This window comes from Lissotriton vulgaris, unplaced genomic scaffold, assembly GCF_964263255.1.
Source record: "Lissotriton vulgaris unplaced genomic scaffold, aLisVul1.2 SCAFFOLD_1650, whole genome shotgun sequence".
Taxonomy (NCBI): domain Eukaryota; kingdom Metazoa; phylum Chordata; class Amphibia; order Caudata; family Salamandridae; genus Lissotriton; species Lissotriton vulgaris.
In genome coordinates, this window is record NW_028243036.1 from 110,228 (window position 1) to 133,379 (window position 23,152).

Genomic DNA, 23,152 nt, shown 5'->3' on the forward strand with positions numbered 1-23,152 from the left:
GTGGTGGATGATGTGGTGGTGGATGTGGTGGTGGTGGATGTGGATGTGGGGGTGGTGGATGTGGTGGTGGTGGATGTAGTGGATGTGGTGGTGGATGTGGTGGTGGTGGATGTGTTGGTGTATTAAAATATATATTTTTCAATAAATGATACTCAATTCGGGGATACATTCGTACATCCTTAATCAAAACACTGAAATATGTTGAAAAATAAAGGTTTCCATTGTAAAGTCTTTATCACTTGTTTTCAAAACATTTGCTGCCGGATTTGCATATGGCTCGGCACATACTCTGCTCTAAGAGCCAATCCAGATCTCTGCTTTTGCCACTGAACTAATACCGCATCTTGGACTTCCTCCAAATTGCATGATAACCGTACGCATTGAATTTGCTGGGTAAGCAGGATAAAACATGAACAACAACCTGCGTAGAAATACAAACTAAAAATATGTTTGCATTTGTTGGAGCAAATGTTACCCAAAACTGTCAGAGTATCCTGACATAGACACTAAGAGGGCAGAATGTATTAATGAAGCACATTTGTTAGGAAACAATGATGAGCAAACACTCGCAGTTTGGATGTGGTTCACCGAGATTTTAAGCACAAGTCCTCAAGAGCCATCAAATCAATTAGACTGGAAGTGCTGATAAACTAGCTATGCTTGGAGTTCGTTTTACATATGCCGGGTGGAAAAAATAAATTAGCGGCGGTTCTGTTCTAGCTTTTGTCGTATTGCTGTACAGCAAACTACGCCATAGAAAATATTATTGTGTGGGTGTTTTTTTTCTCCAAATCACACCATAAGAAATAATAATTATCATGCTGCGACAATCCCAGCTCCGGTACAATACTCCCACCCCCATAGCTGAAGAAATACTTCGCCATGGCGTCAAGACTTTCGTCCTAACCCGTCCTCACACTCACATTTGTCGCAGACAATGACTGGTGTTGGAGAACTACTTCTGCTCCTCAGCCCGATAGATGCCCACAATAGAAGCACTAGATCGGTACCTAACGACAAGAACGGGCCAAAACGTAAACAGGAAGTGACCACTATAAAAAAACGACAACTTCCGCTATCAATTTAATTCACCAACCAACGGCGCCCTTATGAACTTCCACCAATCACAACGAAGCTCTGCGTGACTGTTATTTCCCCCACGTTCTGCCTATCATCACTTTATTGATGCATTTGAAACAATTATTGCAACACGAAGTGAGCGTTTATATTGAACTATTATCATATAAAAATCCTTTTCGTTTATAGTGAACTATTATCATATAAAAATCCTCTAATCCAGCTGCCGAGACCAATATAAATTCACCGCCGCAGCCTGGCTTGAACAGGAAGCCAGGCAACCTGTGTTGGGACGAGGGCGGGGCCGCAAAAAGACAGGAAGCAGACGGGAGCCTACCCCTCGCTCCTGTGCTGAAGCGCTCCTGTGCCCGTCAGCCGGAAGATTTGCGTGTCAGCTAGCGGGGCTCCCGTGCTCGTGGAGAGCCCCGCCTGCTGCTGAGGATGACCCGCTGCCTGCCGAGGGAGAGAGGGACACACGAAAAGAACTCGGTGAGTGGGGTGTGAGGGGGGGGATGTGTGTGCGCGCGCGTGTGTGTGTGCGCGAGTGTGTCTGTGTCTGTGTCTGTGTTTGTGCGCGTGTGTGCCTGCGTGTGCGCGTGTGTCTGTGTGTGTGAATGTATGTATGCATGCATGTGTAAAAAGAGCCGATGACTGGTGGGGGGATGGAAAGTGAAAGTAACCAGCGCGCGTGTGTTTCAGTCTGTGTGGTGGCTGGCTGTGTGCGCACGCATGTTGCTCAGAATGTTGACGGAGCCGACGTGCGCGTTCGTTCACCCAAATCCGGCTTTCAAGCTCGTAACACCCTCTTGTCCTTCATTCCCCCGAGACAGGCAGCTATAAGTCTCCAGCCTGGACGCATCCTTTGGATGCTAATTCCAGGCAAGACCTAAAAAGTACTAATGCTGCTGCGTAAAGGAGAGGGGTGCCAATAAAAGACCACTGATTTGTTGTCTGTAATGCTTCTTCTTGGTCTGTGGAGGGAGCTGTCATCGAAATCCCTTTTCTATGTCTATGACAGCTGTCAAATAGTCCTACTTTTATGTCGATGGTTACTGCAAACCGTAGTCCTACTCCTATGTCTATGACCTGTCCCCGTTTTTGGTTTTGAGAATCTGGTCACCCTACCTGAGGGGCACATTCGTGTACGCATGGAGGGTGTGATTGCACCCGCTGGGGACAATTGCAATTTGCAATATTGTGTGGGGGTCAGCCCTTCCAACATATGGGCTGACCATCTTGGGAGTATAAAAAAAGATCAGGAACCCAGAGTTATTTATAGGATATAGGAGTGGTATATACAGGGCTGGACCCTGTATGGTCCTGACGAAAAGCCTGGGGACCTTGAAACATGTTGACCAGAAATACTGATTTGACCCTACTTAAGGTCAAATAGCAGTGTCACCCCCATTTTATTATACCAAACTAGGAGCAGAATAAATGTGTTGAGGCCCACTAGCACGGTATTTTTAATTCACTTACACTCACTCCACCACCTCATCACTTTGCACCACACATAGTCTTTTCACAAAAAAAGTGCTCCTGCGTAGTTCGCTAGTCGCAGCACGCCCCTTTTCGTAGAGAACTGGGATGACTCCAATGATGAAGCATGTCACCGTGGGGAAACCCCGGTGAGTGAGGGGACTCTAGAAAGAAAAAAATGTCTTTCTTCTTCTGGTATACACTGACATAACTCATGCAGTGACCATAACATACAAACTAGGTCTCTGAATCCATCACTCTGGGTTCCTGATCTTTTGCTACATTTATTTGGAGGCCGGCCTAGTTTTGTTTATCCTCCTTCTCCCCCTGTTTCTTTACTATTGCATCTTGGGAGTATACTATTGTATTGGAGCTGTTTGTTTTCCTCTGGGAGGAGCGATTGCACCCCATTGGAGAGCTTTACTCATGCCTTATTATAAATGTAGGTGACCTTGTGTAATATAACTGTTGGTCATGTACAGTGCGCCAATACTTTTGAGTTGAGTTTCCGCTCATTTGCGTACATAACACTGAAGATAAAAATGCACAATATTCTTTGGGGGTTGGCCCTTTTAACATACATGCTTGGAAGCACATTTACTTTTTGGTGATGTTTGTTTTTCCTTGGGGTGCATGATCGCATACTCAATGAGGGCATGATTGCAACCCCTCAGGGGGAACCAAATTTGCCTTGTTGGGACAGAAAAGTTTCTCGCATGGCGTGCCTGTCCCCAGAGTGCCTCAGCTGCAAAGATGTCTGAATCCCTGGTTCTAATTTTTCTTCATGGGTGATCACTGCTCATGTGTGCGCACCATGAGATAAATGTTTCACTGATTGCGGTCTTGTTGGACCTGGAGGAGTGCTCAAAGTGTAACCCTCATAGTGGTGAAAGGCTACTGCTTTTGCCAGGAGTTAAGCAGTATGAGCTGTACTAAACAGGCCTTTTTATCTGTGTCACTGGAGTGAGGTCTCCCGATTCACACTAGTAAAGTTCTGCTGCTGTGTGCTTAACTCACCCTTGGCCTATATTAGGTTAGTGTGTAGCGCTGTGCAGCGTGTGTGAGTTGTTTGTATGTGCTGTGTGTCTGTGTGCCTGTGAATGGTACAATATATAAAATATTGTGGGTTCCTTTTTGGGAGACCCAGGGCTAACTAGAAGAGCATGAGAAGGTAGAGGAATCCCTCCAGACAAATTTGTGGATTGCTACATTCATGTGAGCTAGTAGGACACACTGGGGGAAGAAGAGCCAGGCTCCTCAGTACACTTCGAAGGGTGCTCTGTGATTCTGGGAGAGGTCACTGAGAAGGGGCCTGGGAACATCTCAGGAAAATGGGGCTGACAAGAGAATCATAAAGGTTAGGGCTGAGGCCCTGGGGTACCTTTTGATACATATCGCTGTGTCTGACATCCAGGTTTGAACTTCTAGTCACTCCCATAGCCTGTGAGTGTGGCTATCAGATTGGAGTGGCTCCTGCGGGGACAGGCTGCTTTCTGGAGGAAGGGCAAGGCAGTAGAGAAGGCACTTCAAACAGGAAGCAAAACCTCAACACAAACTTTAAAGACTCAGACCCTAAATCCCATTTGGTGTCTGGAAATGGACTAAAAGAAGAAGAGCTCATGGCCTCCAAAATTGTCAACTACGAAGCAGCACTTCAGGCTGTGTGAAGGGAAGCTCTGCAAGACTTCTGTCTATGACCAGGACTGGGGGGGGGATTGGGGGGGGGGGGTTTAAGTCCTGCCAGTGTCGCAGCTGGCAGAAGAAACATCACCCAGGGAAAATCCAAGACCAACTGCCTCTGGAGCTTGGGAGCGCCAATGACTGTCTGGTAACCAAGACCAGTGTGCCTATGAGGAAGAGGATATCGCTCGAGGGAGCGAGGTCCGGTGGGGGATCCTGGCTAGTGAATCCCTATAGTGAGGTGTGAGGAGAAGACTACCATGCTAAGAAGGCCATTTAAATCTTGATATATTACCCTCCTTATACATGTATACCTTTCATGTACTTATGTATCTATATATTTATTACTTTACACCTACTGTTAACAAACACATTTGCATCTCTCCAATGCACTGCCCTATGTCTCACCCTATACCTCTCTCAGTATATCCTCTACCTCTACTCTTGGACTCTTGGACTCATCCCAAACCAACTACTATGATTTCCAAAATAATCATTTCTAGACTCTTACCTCCTCCATTCCTCCTTGCATCACCCCAAACCTCATTTTTACCACTAAGCCCCCAAAACAACCCTTTCTAAATTCTTCTTTCATGTAGCCCTCCTTAGAATCATCTAAAATCTCATTTTACTACTAGCACCTCCCTAATCCATTTCTAGAGACTCTTCCCTCCTCCATCTCTCCTTATTCATCCCAAACCTACTACTATTACCATGATCTCACAATAAACCCTATCTAGACTCTTCCATCTTTATCCCTCCATTATCCTTTCAATCCAACTAACAGACTCACATGTCCGCCACCCAAATTATTTCACATTATCTATACTAATTTACCACTAATCTTTTTTGGTTTCCAGAGTAGCGTGCTACTCGCTAAAAAGTGCTTTGACGTCTCATCAGGGGTAGTAAGCGCTACATAAATACAATTACAATTACATGTTTGTCATGCATACAGGATGTTAGGGCTTTATTTATTCATTAGAAGACTGTGGTAAGCTGCAGTAGAACACTGGGGAATCAACTGACAGAACGCTGCTTCTGTTGGAAGTACATATTTTTTTTAACTCTGAATGTAATACTTATTTCTCACATGGCTTCTGGAGCAGCTTCCATAAACTCTCTGAGAAAATCATGAGAGAAATCCTATTTCCTTAAACATAGTTCATCACATCGCAACAGGGGGTCAGCATTTTTCACATGGTAAAATCCACTGGGACCTCCCTTGAATTCATACAATAAGTATAACACCACCAACAAATGATTTATATTGTAACTAAAATCGTTGTTCACCCTTTATTAGTGCTGATTTTTGTGACCTTCAAACCCTTGCATTCTCGAAAATGCATCTGACAGAGCACCATGACTCCCAGGTTGTTTAATGGCTGTCACACCATGTTGTTGATAACCCCTTAAAGGAGGTGCTTTTGGGACCCCCCCACACATGCCCATGAAGGTCAGGGTGTGCTTACCCTACCCTCCTATATACTTTTTCATTCATTTTGAAGACACAAGGATCATGTCCCTGAGTCCTGTAATAGCTGTCATTAAATATTGCTCATGTTTTGGACAACTAATCAGGATTGACAAGTCTCCTTTAAAGTGGACAATCGGAGCATATCTGGCTAACAACAGGTCATATATACCTACTTTTTAACCCTTTCATGACCATCCTAAGCACCTCTTTAAATGCAAATTTCTCACAAACGGCTGAATAGATTTAAACCAAATTGCATAAAGAAGGCGTTCTCAGTAAAGGTCTAACTTTTTACAAACTTTGGTGTAAGTTTGTTCAGCTGTTTTTTCTGTATCTGAGACAAACATTTCCTATGGGAAATCAGCATTTTGGGACATCTGCCCCATTTTGTTTGGAAAAAAAACATTTTTGGGAACATTTTGTTTAGATTTCTCAAACATCACAAAAGTTATTACTAAACATAAATTGCTCTTTCAGAGGAAACAATGACCTAACTATAACTACACAATAGGACTTTCACTGTTTGATATATGTGGGTGTGCCACTGTTTTATATATATATGTGTATGCGTGTGTGTGTGTTTACATTTACCAACAGTACCATTCACACTATCCAATCAGGTTTACAATCACCACTTTATTGCAGGCACCAAAACTGGTGTTAGCACATTTTAGTTTTACAAACCTTTGTCATGAGAGTAAATGTGGTACTTTTGGTAAATTGTGTTGTGATGGAGTTGAAAAATTCAGTATTGTCATAAAGGTCTGTTATTCTGCCCTTCCTTTTCATCTCTCCTCTTGCTATTGTTCTTTCTGTTCTACATGTTTTGACTTTTTTCCTAATATTAATAGGGATATTAAAAGCTAAAATGTTATACGTGGTACCTAATGTTGATTGTAGGTATCCATATGGCACTTTTTACTTTCATTAAAATCTTAAAAAGCCCATTAAATGTATCTTTAACAAATATCTACTGTAATATTGCCATTATTAAAAGTAATGCAATACAAAATTAACTCCATTAACATCTATATTACAACTAAAATAAAACCTAAATAAAATTAATGCTTCATTAAAATAAGGCATCCAACAATACAGAAGTTTTATCTAAAGTGAAGTTCTATTAGAAGTAAGATTAAACCTTTCTTCAAAGTGATGTTAAAATTAAAACATAATTGTCCATGAAAGTGATGTTTACAACGCAAGAAACCTCCTTAAAAGTAAGTACAAACTCTAAAGGAAACCTTCATTAAAAGCAAATTGGTTTAAATAGTTATCACATCAATGCATTCTTATGTTGTACAAAACTCAAATTAAAATGTTTTAACACAATAACGCTGAAACTAAAATAAAATATTCACTAAAATGAACACTAAAATTAAAATAAGATCTTCAATAATGATTATGTTAAAATTGAAGAAAACCATGTAAAGTTACATTATGCATAAGTAGAGCAATCAATATTCAACATTTTGAAACCAATGCTGAAACTAAACAAAAATGGCCCGGAAAGTGATATGCAACCTGTTGCTAGATTTACACCACATTGAAATGAAATAATTTGTTTCACACGTAGATAAAGTCTGACACATCATTAAAATCCAGCTGACATGAAAAAACAGCCGTTAATATTCACAAACCTAAATTAAAAAGGCATTAAAACTGCTAACCACTGTCATAAATGCGAGTCTGCCATTGAAAAAGTACTGTTGTAACAGTCATGAAAGAGTGGGATAAAAACGTTTGTCAAATGTGATGTTCATGCTGCAATTAGAACTTTATTAAAGATAATGTTGATCCCAAAATTAAACTTTTATTATTATAAATGGTCATTAGAAATTAAATATATCTCAACAAAGTGTTCTTCTGTATCACTAATGACCCCTTTTTGCTTTGTTCATGATTGCCTAACCTCAAATTTAAAAAGACAGATCCTCACCTCTGCCTGGAATCCCTCGACTAAGATGGCCACTAGCAGGTTGAAAAGTACGTAGTTGCCAAAGGTCATAAGGGCGACAAAGTAGAGGGCAGCCCATGGGGAGGTGCTGGCCATGCCGTTGTACAAGACAACGTTCCAGTCTTCTTGAGTCAGAATCTGTGGTGGAAGAAAGGAAAAGGATATTCGGACATGATATTGAAATATGACAAACCATTTCAGGCCTAGCTCTTTCCCAGGTCTATCCTCCATTGATTTAATCTCATGGACAATAACAGTAATGTATCTGTATCTGTATCAGAGAAACAATACTGAACTACTCTATTAAACTACCACATGAAGTTACCACCAAGCTACAACAACAAGCTCCATGCCAAGCTACCACAATGTTGAAAGCAATGGGGTAACCCAGTATCCTTCAGAACCTAGGCATATATATCATAAGTAACAATTGGTTCTGTTGTGTAAGAACATTTATTTACAATTCAAAACATTAATTTAATATCAATAAATCTTTTATAGAAGTTGGAACACATAAACAGTAACAATTTGTAGGCGGTATCAAAAATGTTTTACTTTTCTTTTTCATCAGACACTGCAAAAATTCAAAGTACAGGCTGTCTAGTAATTCACAAAATGGAACGACACAAGTAACATGAATTTACAGTGAATAAAGTGCCCAAGTGTCAGAAGATGACTGAGTGTATTATACATAGAATGAAAAAACGATATGTTAATAATACACTAAAAAAGTTTTACAGGGAAAAGGATTTTTTAAGTCCAAACAATATATGCTTTAAGTATCTCTAGTCCAAGCAACGATTGCTTAATAATTCAAGGACAGCGAGATCTAAGAGTGTATGGACAAGTGTATCCATCATCATTTCGACCCTAACAAATGCGCAATTAAAGGAATGTCATGGCAGGTCTTCTTTAGGACAAAGGAACAGGAGATGCGACCGCCAATTCCATATGTACTTATGGATTATGTTATAGGTGTCAACTGATGGTTACGTTATCATTCAATTATGGTTAATTGACTGGACTGGTAGGACTGCTACGAGTGAATAGCTATCTTGCGGCTCGCACTGAAAGAATCTGATCATTACCATGATTAGTCCGTGGCTAAAGAGATGCCTCCCATTTGATTTGATGCATCCCATTCAGATAAAGGTCTTTGAATGATCTTACCATCTACGAAAGTACCCAGACATTTTTTCTTGGGTGACATCCACATATTAAGGTGATTTACAACAACAGCGCTTTCACCGGAGACTCAAAAGTTGGGAATATCCTTTCCAGGGTCCATTGTCAGGAAATTCATGCCCACTTCATGAATTGAGTGGTCACGTAATCATCAGTTGACATCTATAATAGAATCCATAAATACATATGGAATGGCTGTCGCATCTCCTGTCCCTTTGTCCTGAAGAAGACATGCCATGACCTTCCCTTAATTGTGCATTTGTTAGGGTCGAAACATCGATGGATACACTTGTCCATACACTCTTAGGTCTCGCTGTCCTTGAGTTATTAAGCAATCGTTGCTTGGACCTAAGATACTTAACCCTTTCGATGCTGATGACGAGCTCAGCTCGTCATCACCCACGGGTGTCGTGTGCTGATGACGAGCTGAGCTCGTCATGAATAACTGACATCCTGAATTTTTCAGCACAGGACGGGAAAACTGCCAGCAGCCATGTGGTTAAAGCATATATTGTTCGGACTTAAAAATTCCTTTTCCCTATAAAAATTTTTTTGTGTATTATTAACATATTGTTTTTTCACTTCTATGTATAATACACTCAGTCACCTTCTGTCACTTTAGCACTTTATTCACTGTAAATTCATGTCACTTGCTTTGTTCCATTTTATGAATTACTAGACAGCCTGTACTTAGAATTTTTGCAGTGTTTGATGAAAAAGAAAAGTGAAAAGTATTTGATACCGCCTAAAAATTGTTACTGTATATGCGTTCCAACTTCTTTCAAAGATTCACTGATATTACATAAATGTTTTGAACTTTAAAGAAATGTTCCTACCCGACAGAACCAATTATTACTTATGAAGCTACCACAATGAGCAATAATCCCAAACGAACATGTTACGTCTCACACTCAGCTACCAGGCTTGGCTATCATAATGAGTTATCACGCTGAACTGTTGGGCTAAGCTTTGATGGGAAGTTACCACACCACAATACCAGGTTAACGTAGCATGTTCAATTAACACGCAGAGCCACTACACTGAGCTATAGATCTAGGCACCCTCAGTGAGTCTCCACACAGTTCTGCAGTGCTAAGCTACAATAAAGAACTACCACCCTGAGATACCAAAATGAACTCCAACACTTACTGCACTAATTAACTGATTGCTCTGCCGTACTGAGCTACCAAACAACACTAACACACTAAGCTAACACACAAATCCAATACACAGAGCCAAAACACAAATAAACACACAGAACTAACACAGAGAGTCATCATCACCATCTGTTGTAAAAGAGAGATAATAGACAGAGGAACAACACAAGGCAACTCCATAAAACGACCACAAATACCTACCTGGCATTTTTATAAAACAGAGTTAAAACACGGAGTCAAAACACAGAACTGCAACACAGGTCACCACACAGACTAATCTAATATTGCTACCACACTGAACTAACACATAGACACAGAGCCAAAACAGTGAGCTAACACTCAGAGCCATAACACAATGTTACCACATAGTACTACCATTCCAAGGCAATCACACAAATCCATACACATAAGCTACTATGCTTAGCAACCATATAGACTAAAAACAAACAGCAAACAGACATAGCTACTCTGTGCAGAGCCACAATTCAGAGCTACCAGACATTACTACCATACACAGGTTAACCACCTTGCACATTTATGGTAAGAAATTACATCAACGTCATAGAGTGCGTCACGCTGGTATGAGTGCCCAGATGGTCGCTCCATTACATCCTCCAGACAGATATATTGAAACACTCTAGTATGCTTGGCCTGTTCTCTGCAGACATGGTCCACCACAGCATGTGTCTGGCCTGTTTTTTCCTGTCATTTGTCATAAGGGCAAAATAATACACCCTGTTCTGCGTACTCTAGCTGTCTCTCCCAAACATGTCCCATGTAGATATAGTTACTGACCTAACTGTGTGCCTTGCTGAATCATTCCCAGGCATGCTAAACAAAGTCAGACACCCTACTCTGTGCCCAACTTGTTCCTCCTGGACATACCTGGAACACAGTGACAATGGCCCAGAGGAGAGAATCGAAGTTCTTGCGGTCAGGGACGGTATCACCCGATTCGGTCTTGAGGCTGAACTTGCATCCGAAGATGTGCATGCCCAGGATGCTGCAAGGAGTCCAAGGAAAAGACATCAGTAAGAGGTGAGGACACTTCTTTTAATACAACCATAATTGAGGGCGATGGCAGAGGAATAGGGAGCCTTTCTCTTCTAGCACTGGTGACTACGGAGACAGGCACAGGGACACAGAGCCCTCCATCTCTAGGGTACCATGTACTTTGAGGATGGGTGCTTTGCATTTATCTTCAGTACTGGATGTCTTAAGTGACTGGCGGTGGGACACAAAGCCATTTGCGTCTATGGTTCCATGTGTTCAGGGAGTGCGACATTGATACAGAAACATTCACCTCTACAGCCTGCATTTCTATGGCAGTGTGATTCATGAGGTTAATATGAAGGAACACTGTGTCACCTCTAAAACCGTTTGGGGTACTGGATCTAACACTAGAGTGAGATCCTATCACCTGTAGGCCTGGATTTTCTCAAGGTACTAGGCATTTGGCACAGCAATAGCTGGCACAGGGTGTAGGGACTGGCACAGGGTGTAGGGCCTGTCATCTACAGGACTCGATGCCTCAGGATTGGCAGAGAGCACAGAGCCCGGCTTCTGTGGCTGTATACTTCTGGGGTTTCACATAAACATACTCAACCTCTTACCACTAGGGCAGGATGTATGCAAGCAATCTGGCAGACAACCGGATTCTTCGTGGCTAGGGGCCCTAGGATATAGGAACATACATACAAAGCCTTCCTCTCCAGGGCTGGGGGTGTCAGGACACTGGCAATGAAATACAGATCATAACACATCTAGGGTTGGACAGCTCAGTAGATAAAAAGATGCACTAAAAGACTTCCACCTCTAGGGCTAAATATCTGCAAGGGATGGTAGAGCCATGAAACATGTTAACACTAGGGATGGGTCTACATAGTCTGACTCCTATAGAACATAGACATGAGCCCACAACTCCTCTCAGCTCTGGCACTGGGTGGGCTTTGGGGGACTGCAGTGGAGCAACAAGCGTGTTACCACAGTGCTGGCTGGATCAAGAGCGGTGCCTGATCACTTATGTCCATCTCCTCCATTGCTCAATGACTTAGTGGTCTGCGTGAGGCACAGAGACTGACCCTCTTAGGACTCAGGGATATTGGAACTGGGCTGGCAACAGTGGTGCACTCCTGCCTTTATCTTTCCTCACCTGAAGATGAAGATGAAAAGCATCAGCAGCATGCAGAAGGTGGCCACGTTGTCCATTGTCTTCATCAGGACCACAAGCTGACGCCTCAAGGCGGGCATGAACCTCACCAGCTTCAGCACCCGCAGCAGGCGGAAGGTACGCAGCACTGACAGCCCCCCATCATTCTGACCAATGATCTCCCAGACGCTGGGAGGGGCCGAGGTGAGGATAGTGCAAGGGGTGGAGTGAGGAGAGCAGGGAAGTATAGTGCAAGGGAAATAAAAATAAACATGTATTAGCTTTCTGTTATTTTGTGTTCACAATCTATCAGTCAATGGTATGTTTACAATGAAATCTTTCTTCTGTTTCTATCTTTACAGTGTAGCGTGTTTAAGCGCCATATTCAGGAACTGTAATATTGTTTATTTCAGCTACAGTCCAGTGGCTGTATTTGTGTACTTGAATCCCAGTGTTTCTTCTCTTTTCTATGTTGACATAATAGATAGCATCTTTGGGCAATGTGTTTACATTCCAGTCTAAATTCTTTTGGACCTTTACAAAATAGTATCTTTAATTTCGATATACACATTCCAACCTTTTTCTATTCCTTCACATATAGTAGTTTTTTACGATATAACTAAATGCCTATTTAAATGCGACTCTTATTTATAAATTTTTGGCAATGCAAAGAATATATATGATTTCTGGGTTCACAATAGAGGTTCTCATGATCAACTGGTGCTAATCATAATTTGAGTGCAAACACCTGTTTTTGACTGAATCTGGATTAGGACACAGGGTCCTTGAAGGTGTTTGCCGGTCTACCGGGCACTGCATGGTGCAAAAAGTAAAGGGAAATAGATCACATTTCGAGTCTTGTACCTGGAACTTGGGAAAACATGTACAATTAGTCCTCCCATTCTGTGGTCCGAAAGTCAGAATGATGTGATACTTGCATACCAGTTACATACCAAACCCGCATAAGTCAGTATTTACCAGGTGTGCATTTAGTACCCAGGATTCCCTTTGATTCATAATGAGGTCATATTATTTCCTATTCCTAGGTGAAATTCCAGTCTGTATTAAAATATCTGTTTGTTCGTTTGTTCATCTGTTTACACAACACTAGCTAATATGTGTTCTTATACTCCAGTCTTTCTGACTTCAGAATTTCTTTCTAAAATGTAAGATTACTTTCCATCCTTTCTTGTATTTTTTGTATATACATACAATGCCTCCTATTGTCTTTATATTAGAGTCTTGTTTCAGTGTCTAAGCTTGCAATATATTATCTGGTTTTGATGTTAGCATTCTGTCTTTTGTTTTATTATATAAGGGTGCACATGGATCAGGCCCTTTCCCGTTCGCTGTGTGCTTCCCTGATACTCCTTCGCATCATGCCAATTTGTTCTAGTATAGCCAATGTCTGGGACGGTCATCACAGTGTCATGCAAATTCAGATGTAGTGATGTAGGCTTTCTGTCACTCTCAGGCCTCCATCAGTACTTTTAGATCCATTTAGTAGGATTTGCAGAGGGATTTCGGCCTCGTTAATATACATTTTTGTGAATCCTACCAAATAGACATTTTGCATGCAGTGGATTAGTACATCTGTCGCATTAAACAAAGGATAGGGTCACAATGCAGGGCTGTGCGATAAAGTGGCTGCTTTGTGACCGGATCTTTGATAAATAGGGCTCATATTATCTCCAAATTCTATTTTTACATTCTAGTCTTTCTTTCAGTTTACGTTTACATTACAGTCTGTCTTTACATCCAATGTAATAATCTGATATTTCTGGCATCTTTGTTTACACTCCGGCCTTTTTTCTAGTTATATGTCAAATGATAGCCTATATTTTATTACTATGTTTAGATTCCTATCTACTTCTCTTTTGATATACATTCCATCTTATCCAATTCTCTGTTTAGAATACATTTTCCGATATCTGCTTACATCCCAAATGTCGCCAATTTCTTTGCTTACAATCCAGTATTTCTTTGGAATCGCTATCCAGTGCAGTATGCATGTTCTCTATGACTAGTTGTAAATCTAACATTATAGTCATGCTTTGGTAAATCTCCTACGTTAGCATAATTCAAGCAGCACTCCATCTAACCTGATGATGACGATGATGCCGTCAAAGATGTTGTACGGGTTGCGCAGGTACTCGAAGAAGCCGAATGCCGACAGCTTCAGGATCATCTCTAAGGCAAACATGCTGGTAAAGACGATGTTACTGATCTCCAAGACATTGGTAAGCTCATCAGGCTTTGTGGGTAGGAGACGGAGGCGAAACCATTGAGAGGATGAGTGGCAAAACAAGGGGATAATGGTGAGAGAATTGATGAATAACATGATTCTTCTCAAAGACATTTTACCATCAATTGTAGCTTCATAAATTTAAATAGCTCCTTATGTTCTGTGTGCATTACTGTATCCTTAATGAACTAATAAACATGTTAGCCAACAAATTAAACTTTTTTTAAAGACATAGAAAAATCCAGGCCTGTATTTTCTACTGGAACTCAATATTGACAATTAAAGGGACAACACAGTTAGCAGAGCATTACAATCACAGCAGCACCAGGCAATGATTTCTGTGTCCTCTTAGATTTAGCAGACTTTGAAATTTCCACTGTTCAACTGGTTTTGCTCCAACCGTTTTGAATCACACATGAAATCACCCTCCGCCTCCCAAGTAATGACTGTCTTCACAAGAAACATGTTTTAGGAACCATAAGCAATTATTGAATCAATCCCTACCCCTAATAGAAGCTGGTGCAGCCATCTTAGAACAAAAATGACAAGTTCACATTATTCAGTATCAGTGACCAGCCTGGTAACACTGTGAGTGCACCATCAACTAACAAAGATGATGAATTTAGGCCCAATAGCACAAGTTTGATGGAACATTTTCTGGATCTTCACATAAGATACATGTACATAAAATGAATTTTAAATTCAGCCTTCCATGATCTATGTAGGTCAAGAATGTTTAAGAGGAAAGTATGTTGTCCCAGATCCACCCAGGATAAGGTCTCAATCATTATGTGGACGTACACTTCCACAACTACATTACATTTATTTTCTGGAGAAAAATTGGGTATATTAGATTTTTACTGCTTTAGCCTTAGATTAATAAGGATAATCACGTTAAAATGGGATGCGAGGACAAAGCCAAAATGCTTTTCCTTATTAGACATGATTTTGGTGATACCAACCTGGCCCAGCTCCCCATTCCAGCACCACGCAGGCAACCTACATACTTTATCAACTATCAGCAGAGACACTGTCTTTGTTGGATCAAGTTGCCATCTAGTTCTTGATGACACCCACACAATTCCTGAAGATTATCCGATGGCTTCATACACATAGTCAAAAACATATTGGGGCATGGGGTGCAACCAGAATGGTACCATGCATACCTTTTTGGGGAAGTACACATGGTCAGTCAGGCTAGGCTGACCCCCAGTCTGATTCACTTTTGAAGACTGACCACATTCGAGGTGAACTGGACCATTCCCAGTGTCAAAGTATGGACAAAAGTACTGCATTGTAAATTGTTTCAGACGCCAATGATGCTATGCAGGAGATCAGAGGACTGAGTGCCAGAGGGAGAACACTTTGACATACACACCTATAGTTTAAGCCAAAATTAAGATTAAAAAAGAACACATTAAAAATATATTTTAAAACATCTAACATCAATATCAAATATTTGCCATGAGTCGTGTATCACATTTCTTCTTCTATCTTTATAATGGTCTACTCCATCACCATAGCATCTTCTGCTCCTCCTCTCAATAACACCTGCAGTGAGGTTACACCACCTTCATATGGAAGTTCAACATGTTTTCTTGACAAATTACTTATCTTAGAAATCGTAGAGTATCGAAAAAAATGTTCAGTGCTTTAAATGTTTTTGTGTTTAGTTTCTGTGTTTCTGTTATTTATACTAAATGTCAATCGTACATTCAATGCTGACCTAGTCGTAAGGTGTGTATATAAAAGAGTGCACTGGAACTCTGCTATATACAGAACTATGTACAGGGAGGAGAGCACCGTGAGAGCTGTGATACATATAGATTCATGTATAGGGGTGTCAACAGTATGGGCTCTGATACCCATATGGTATATTTACTTTATTTTATAGTCATGGTTTGTGATTGTGACCATTTGTCATTTCTATAGTGAGACTGTCGGTACATAAAGAGTAATGTATAGAAAAACACAAAGTAAGGCAGAAGTACATATGTATTGAAAATGTACATATTGTGTGCTCTGATAATATAAAATAACGTATAGTAAAGAGTAATCGTAATATATGCAGGATATAATGTACAGGAAACACTGAAACTAATATATATAGAATCATGCACAGGTGTCAGCGGACCATGGGAGATCTGCTACCTATGCGATTATATATAGGTTAGAGTGCACACTTATGACTGTGCTAAATATAGATTAATGTGTAGGAGAGATCACAGTGAGACGCTGTACATGCAGAATAATGTATAAAAAGAGTCCATATTAGCGGGCTTAGATACACACATATAGAATGACGGATGGGAACGCGCGCAAGGGTCGGGCACATGTAGAACAATGCGTATAATAATTCTGCGCACATATCATGCGGCGTAGGAAATGTTTACATTCTCTCGCCTTCTCTCTTCTCCCCCAGAGTCGATCTCTCCGTTTACACGCCAAGTTTTTTCGTCTCTAATGAGACCAGGGGTTTAACAAACCTCAACAAATTCAATTAAACGGTTTGCTTTTCTAATTTAATTCCTTGCCCTCAGTCTCTTTGCAGAATGTTGATGAGTGATAAATGCAGCGCTGTCGCTGAACTCCCTCAACGGAGGGCTCTAAGCGGAACTGTCGGCATACTATAGGAACGTTCCCTTCTAAAAAGCCATATAAAAGAACTTTCCGCCTCTACAACCCTATTCTATGCACCGCAATCGCCCTCACGGAGCCCCCTCCTTTATGAACATTCTCCCTCTAGGAATTACAGCTCTATGAAAGTTTCCTTCTAAAATCCCATTACAGAAAATCCTTCTCTAACACCCCCTGTTATAAGAACATTACCTTCATAGACGCCCACCCTAAGAACATTACCTCTCAGAGCCCGCCATAAGAGCATGCTCCCTATAAGAAACTGTTATTATTGGGACCCTGTTATAAGAATATCCCCCCTCTCAGAAAAAAACCCTATTACAAGACTACCCATCGATCAGAGCCCCTCTTCTTAGAACAGCCCCCTCTGGAACCTTGCTACAGGACCTGTGCATCTAAGGGTCCCTGTATTAAACACCTGCCCACAAAAGCCTCCGTTATAGGACCATGCGCTCCCGAAGTTTCTCTGGTCTAAGAGCTGTCACTTCAAGTGTTTCTCTTATAATAACTGTTCTTTATCAGTCTACATTATAGGAACATGTCCGCTCTAAGAACCCCAATTAAAATGGGAGATGCATTTTATGAGTCTCTGTTATTAGAGCATCTCCTCTCTGAGAGCTTCATTGAAAGGAGATTCACTTTAACAACCTCTATTATAAAAACGTTTCTAAGAGCCCCGTAGTAGGAAAGTGCCCATATTTGCATGGTTACCCCAATTTTGCCTGACATCTGATGAAACTTAACTTGATGTGCCTTGGGTCCCTGACAATCAGGTTCCTAGGGCCTGTGTTCTTTCCTAACCTTGTACCTTTGTAACCACATTTGGCACATCTCTGGCCACAGGTCAGCCCCTTGTAAAAGGTACCATGGGTACCAAGGGCGCTATGACCAGGGAAAGCCGCTAAGGGCTGCAGCACCTATTGTGCCACTGCACCTTAACACCCACACACTGACATTGCAGACTGCATGCTGTGATGCAGAGAAAAGTAAAGAGTTCACATGGCACACATCCCTGTGTGCCATGTCTGCAACCCACCGCCTGAGGCCTAGGTAAGTCACCCTCTAGCAGGGTGCACGAGCCCTAACGTGAGAGTACAGTGGCATGAGCCCTGTAACGTTACAGCTTCTAAGCCCATTCTGAGACATTGTAAGTGTAGCAAAAGCCATTAAAGAGAATATATGGTCTGGGAGTTGGTCAATACGAACTCCACAGCTCCATAATGGCGTTAAAAAAACGGAAATGTTTGGTAGCAAACTTCTCAGCACATAAAACCCACACTGATTCCAGTGTTGGATTTAATGTGGAATGCACTCAGACCAGCCCTGGTGTGGTTCTTGAATGGCTGCCCGCCATGTGCCATCACCTGACAGGTTTCTGGACCCCTGGGTAGAGAGCCTCTGCTCTCTGGGTCCAGAAACAAAGTCTATCCTGGACAGAGGTGTTATGCCTCCTCCCCCAGGATGGGCTGGGTCCACGAAAGAGGAAGCTTCCAAGTCTTGCTGCCTTTGGAAGCTGCCCCTGCCTTTTGCTGCACCCAGCAACTGGCTCCCACCAGTTCTGGCATGCACTTTGGGTGGGAGAATCAGAGGAGAAACCAAGCTAGGAAGAGAGGTGTGCCCACCTTTGCCAACCCCACCACTCATGTGGGGGAGGCGAGGTGAAGCACACATCTCAGTCCCGTCAATCTTGAAGATGGGTCGACTTAGTCAATTAGGGAGAGGCTCATGCCCCTCCCACTGGAAGGTTGCATATTAGGGGGTGTACCCACTCCAAGGAATGGATCCATTGGTTCCGAACTGCACACCCTTCTAATGCCTCTAAATTAAGTATTTAGGGGCAACCCTGAACCTTGCCTCCTCAGATTTGAGGAAGAAAGAAGATGGACCGAAGACCAGTGCTGACCCAGGAAGAAGAAGAGTACACCAACTGCCTTGACCCCAGCCCTACCGGCCTGTCCTGTCTACGACCTGCCTACAGCTAAAACCCCAGCAAGTCCAGCAGCCAGCAAACCCCAAAGCCCGGAGGACCTGCCCTGCAAATAACTTACAGACTCTGTCTCCCGTGAGCGCCAGATTTGCTCAAATCAAGACTCACTCACAGAATCTGGATTCCGGCGACTCAGTGATTCTGCACCACTCTGCACCTGACGCCCACGGCCCGAGTTCGAGGGGCCAAATACCACAAGGAGGTCTCCCCAGCGATCCTGACTTGCCATCTGGTGATGCCTGACCTCAATCAAGCTTGGAGACAACACCTGCAGCCTCAAGATGAAGGGCCCCGCCACCGGAGCTGGTATGAAAACCTGAGGCAAGAAGACACCCTGTACCTGACGCCCCACGGCCTTGGGTGGCCCAACCATATGGTGTCCAGGCATCTCCCAAGATCCCAACTTACCTCTCCAGTCCAAGGCTGCAGCAACTTTGCACAACCTAAGGTCTCCATTGAAATGCATTGGGTCCCTGATGTCCATTGTGTACCCTGCGCGAGGCCGCCCAAGTGCCGCTGGTGGTGCAGCTCCTGTGTTGGTCATTGGCCCCTGCAGTTCTGACCAGTTTAGAAAAATAGCTGTTATTTATCTTAGTAAAACAAGACCACAATTACAAAAATCCAACATACACAAGCCAAGGTATGAGTTTTGCAAGATTAAATGAAAAAATGCAGTGCATTGCTTAGAAGTCAACAGCTCGAACTGGAGCTATCTGGTAACGCTTGACCGGGGCTAATCTAAAAGTTCAGCCCAACTGCAATGGAGCGCGGTCTGGATACAGGAGTCATGCAGACCTGCTGACAGTTCCATGGATGCGTCAATGTTCGGGGACAATGCATTGAAATCCGGAGGTGATGCGTCACTGTCGCAGGTGATGAGTTAGTTCCTAAGTCGGGCAAAGTCCCTGATGCATCGCTGTCAAGAGCGCGGTGCATTGGTTTTCAAGGGGTCGATGACGAACCGTTGGGCTACAGGCGATGCTTCAATGAGAAGTCACGCCGGACCAGGGATGTGTGAGAATCGGGACAGTGAGTCACAGACATCGGTGAAGCGATGCTCGAGACTCAGGCAGCAGTATTTATTTGTAGGCGCTGAGGCAAAGCCGAAGCTACATTGTAAGTCAAGGTCATTACTTCGGGTACTCTGCAAGCAGTGACCACGACTACAGTGCAGGCAATGGTGATGCGTCGACAAAAGTCGGGCTGCATTGTAAGTTGAGGTTGATGTGTTGCAAGCAGGGGCGATGCACTGATTTTGCAGGGATGCGCCAGTTCCGAAATTATGTTTGGTGTCGATGGTTTCTTGGGTTGTAGCACAAACTCACTTCCAAGGGCCCAGGGCTGGATTTGGCTACACTTGGTAGAGCAGGACTCACAGCAGAGGACGCCAGGTGCTGATAGCAAGATGCAGGTGAAGTCTTTGATTTCCCTGAGACTTCTAGCAGAAGGCAAGCCCAACAAGCCCTTGGAGAACCTTAAGAAATGCAGGATGTAGAGAGCAAAATCCAGTACTCTCACTCACAGCCGCGATGCCGCAGGCCAACACGCCAAAGCAAGCAGCAAAGTGTCAGTCCCTTCAGGCAGCACAACAGCTCTTCTTTCTGGCAGAATGTCCTCAGTCCAGGAGCGTTCTGAGTTTATGGTGTCAGAGGTCCAGTTCTTATACTCATTTTAGCCTTTGAAGTAGGGAGACTTCAAAGGAAGGTCTTTGTAGTGCACAAGACCCTGCCTTTCCTGACCCTAGCTCCAGACACACTATAGGGGGGTATGCAGCTTTTTATGTGGGGACAACCACAGCCCTATTCAGGTGCAAGTGTCAACTCCTCCCTCTCACTCTAGCTCAGGAAGACCCATCAGCCTGGTGATGGGCCATGAGGATTTTCGGGGCCTGCCTCAGGTCCCTTTGTGTGACTGTCTAGAGGGAATGCACAAAGCCCTGCGGTCACTCTGACCCAGAGGTGTATTCTAGGGACAGACAGAGGCCCAGCATGGTTAAAGTAAGAAAATGCCAACTTTCAAAAAGTGTTATATTAGTTGGGCTACCCGATATACCCTTGGGGGCTTGGGTAACAAAATATTTTGTCTAGTAAAAGTGCCTGCAAGGGATTTTATTTCAATATGGTGAAAAAATATTTAACAGCATCAATCATGAGTGCCCAAACAAGTGGCCTCAAACATATGAATTTTATAAATCAATTTGTATAATCAAAAATGAATAAATAAAAAACAAATGAACAGCGGGTGTATTCATTTTTTGTAGAGATTTATAATCAGATACATTAAATTAAAATTTACAAAACAGTATTCACGTATACAAAAGTAAGAGATTTATAGCCTTCACAATGAAAAAATAAATATCTGCTAGTTAATTATGTAAATAATCCATTTCTAAAACCTATTTACAGAAAGAAATGTTTCTTTAACATTCAGTAAACACTTTCATTACAACAATATTATTAATTCATTGATGAAAATGAGTAAGAGTAATAATTAGTCCATGGTATGAATAATCGGCATAACTTGAGTCGAAGCCATAAGAATGTAGTGTTGCCATCTGAATTTGGCATGTCTTTGGTGGCGTTGTTATGTATCAGAGGCACCGGCTTAATTCAGCGTCCCAGCAGAGTGAATCAAAGCAGCTGCTAGCATTTTCTAAAAGTGGCATTTTGAGACATGCAATTTGAAAACTAACTTTACTAAAAGATGTGCTTTTAAATTGTGAGTCCAGAAACATTAAACTCAAATTTTCTATCCGCTCCCAGTTGGAAGTTACGCTTGTAAAGTGTTACAAGGTCGTTCCAGTACTAACCTGAGGGAGAGATAGCCCTTGCTGTAGTGAAAACCGAATTTAGCAGTTTTTCACTACCAGGACAAGTAAAACTCAACAGCACATGTATTACCTTTTAAATACAATGCACCCTGCCAATGGGGCTACCTTAGGGGTGACTTAAATGTAATAAAAGGGAAGGCTTTGGCCTGGCAAGTCGATGAATGTACCAGGTCGACATGCACACACAGACTCTGCAGTGGCCGGCCTGAGACAGGTTTGAAGAGCTACTCATGTTGGTGGCATAATCCATGCTGCAGGCCCACTAGTAGCATTTGATTTACAGGCCTTGGGCATATGTAGTGCACTGTATAGGGACTTATTAGTAAATCAAATATGCCAATATGGAGGAACCAAATGGCATTACATATTAGACGCAGAGCACATGCACTTTAGCACAGGTCAGCAGTGAAAAAGTGCCCAGAGTCCTAAAGCCAACCAAAATGAAGTTCAGCACACAGTGAAACATAGGAGGTCTGAAGCAAAAAGACAGGAGAAGCCATGAAAAAATATGCCATATCTAGCACATGTGCCCCCAAAAGAAAGTGGGAAGAACTATCCAACCTCCTAGGAGTTCTGTTTTCTAAGGCGGAAGTAACTAGAAATATTATCAGTGTTGGCGTGTTCTGTTTCAGGGTGGTGTTCCACCATAAAGTCTACTCCCTGCAGGGAACAGGACCACCTCAACAGTTTTGGATTCTCACTCCTCATGCATTAACCATCTGGGGGGCCTGTGGTCTGGCTGAACCCGGAAGTGAGTTCCAAACAAGTAGGGTCTTAGGTTCTTCAGCACCCAGACCACACCAAAAGCTTCCTTATCTATTGGGCTCCACCTCTGTTCCCTGGGAAGTAACCTCCTACAAATGAAGGCTACAGGTTGGTCTAGGCCCTCTTTGTATATCTGTGCGAGCACGCCCCTACGCCATGGCTTGAGGCATCAGTCTGCACCACAAATTATTGGGATAAGTTAAGAGCCTTGAGCACAGGCGTTGTGCACATGGCCTCCTTCAGGGTTTCAAAGTGGTCTGGCACGCCTCCCTCCTGATCACCTGGCGGGGCTGCTTCTTGGAAGTCAGCTCTGTCAAAGAGTCAACAATGGTGCAGTTTCCCTTGATGAATCTCCAGTAATATCCATGAGACCTAAGAAGGATTTCACTTCTGTCTGGGTCTTGGGGGATGCACAAGCCAGAATGGCGTTAATTTCTGATTCTAAGGAATGCACTTGCCACCCCCTACCTAGTGACCTAAGTAAACCACAGAACCCCGCCCTATCTGGCTCTTACAGGCCTTGATAG

The 23,152-nt window shown here is 42.7% G+C and overlaps 1 protein-coding gene across 1 annotated transcript in view; it reads right to left on the reverse strand.

The window, feature by feature from the left end:
• LOC147668734 (voltage-dependent T-type calcium channel subunit alpha-1I-like) overlaps positions 1-23,152 on the reverse strand; it is a 523,924-nt gene that overhangs the window by 97,538 nt on the left and 403,234 nt on the right. Inside the window, exons 7-10 of the mRNA XM_086948467.1 lie at positions 14,264-14,415; positions 12,165-12,350; positions 10,898-11,015; positions 7,653-7,808 (exon numbers count right to left, since the gene is read on the reverse strand). Coding sequence (XP_086804593.1) covers positions 7,653-7,808; positions 10,898-11,015; positions 12,165-12,350; positions 14,264-14,415 — 612 coding nt within the window. The remainder of the gene's footprint in view (positions 1-7,652; positions 7,809-10,897; positions 11,016-12,164; positions 12,351-14,263; positions 14,416-23,152) is intronic.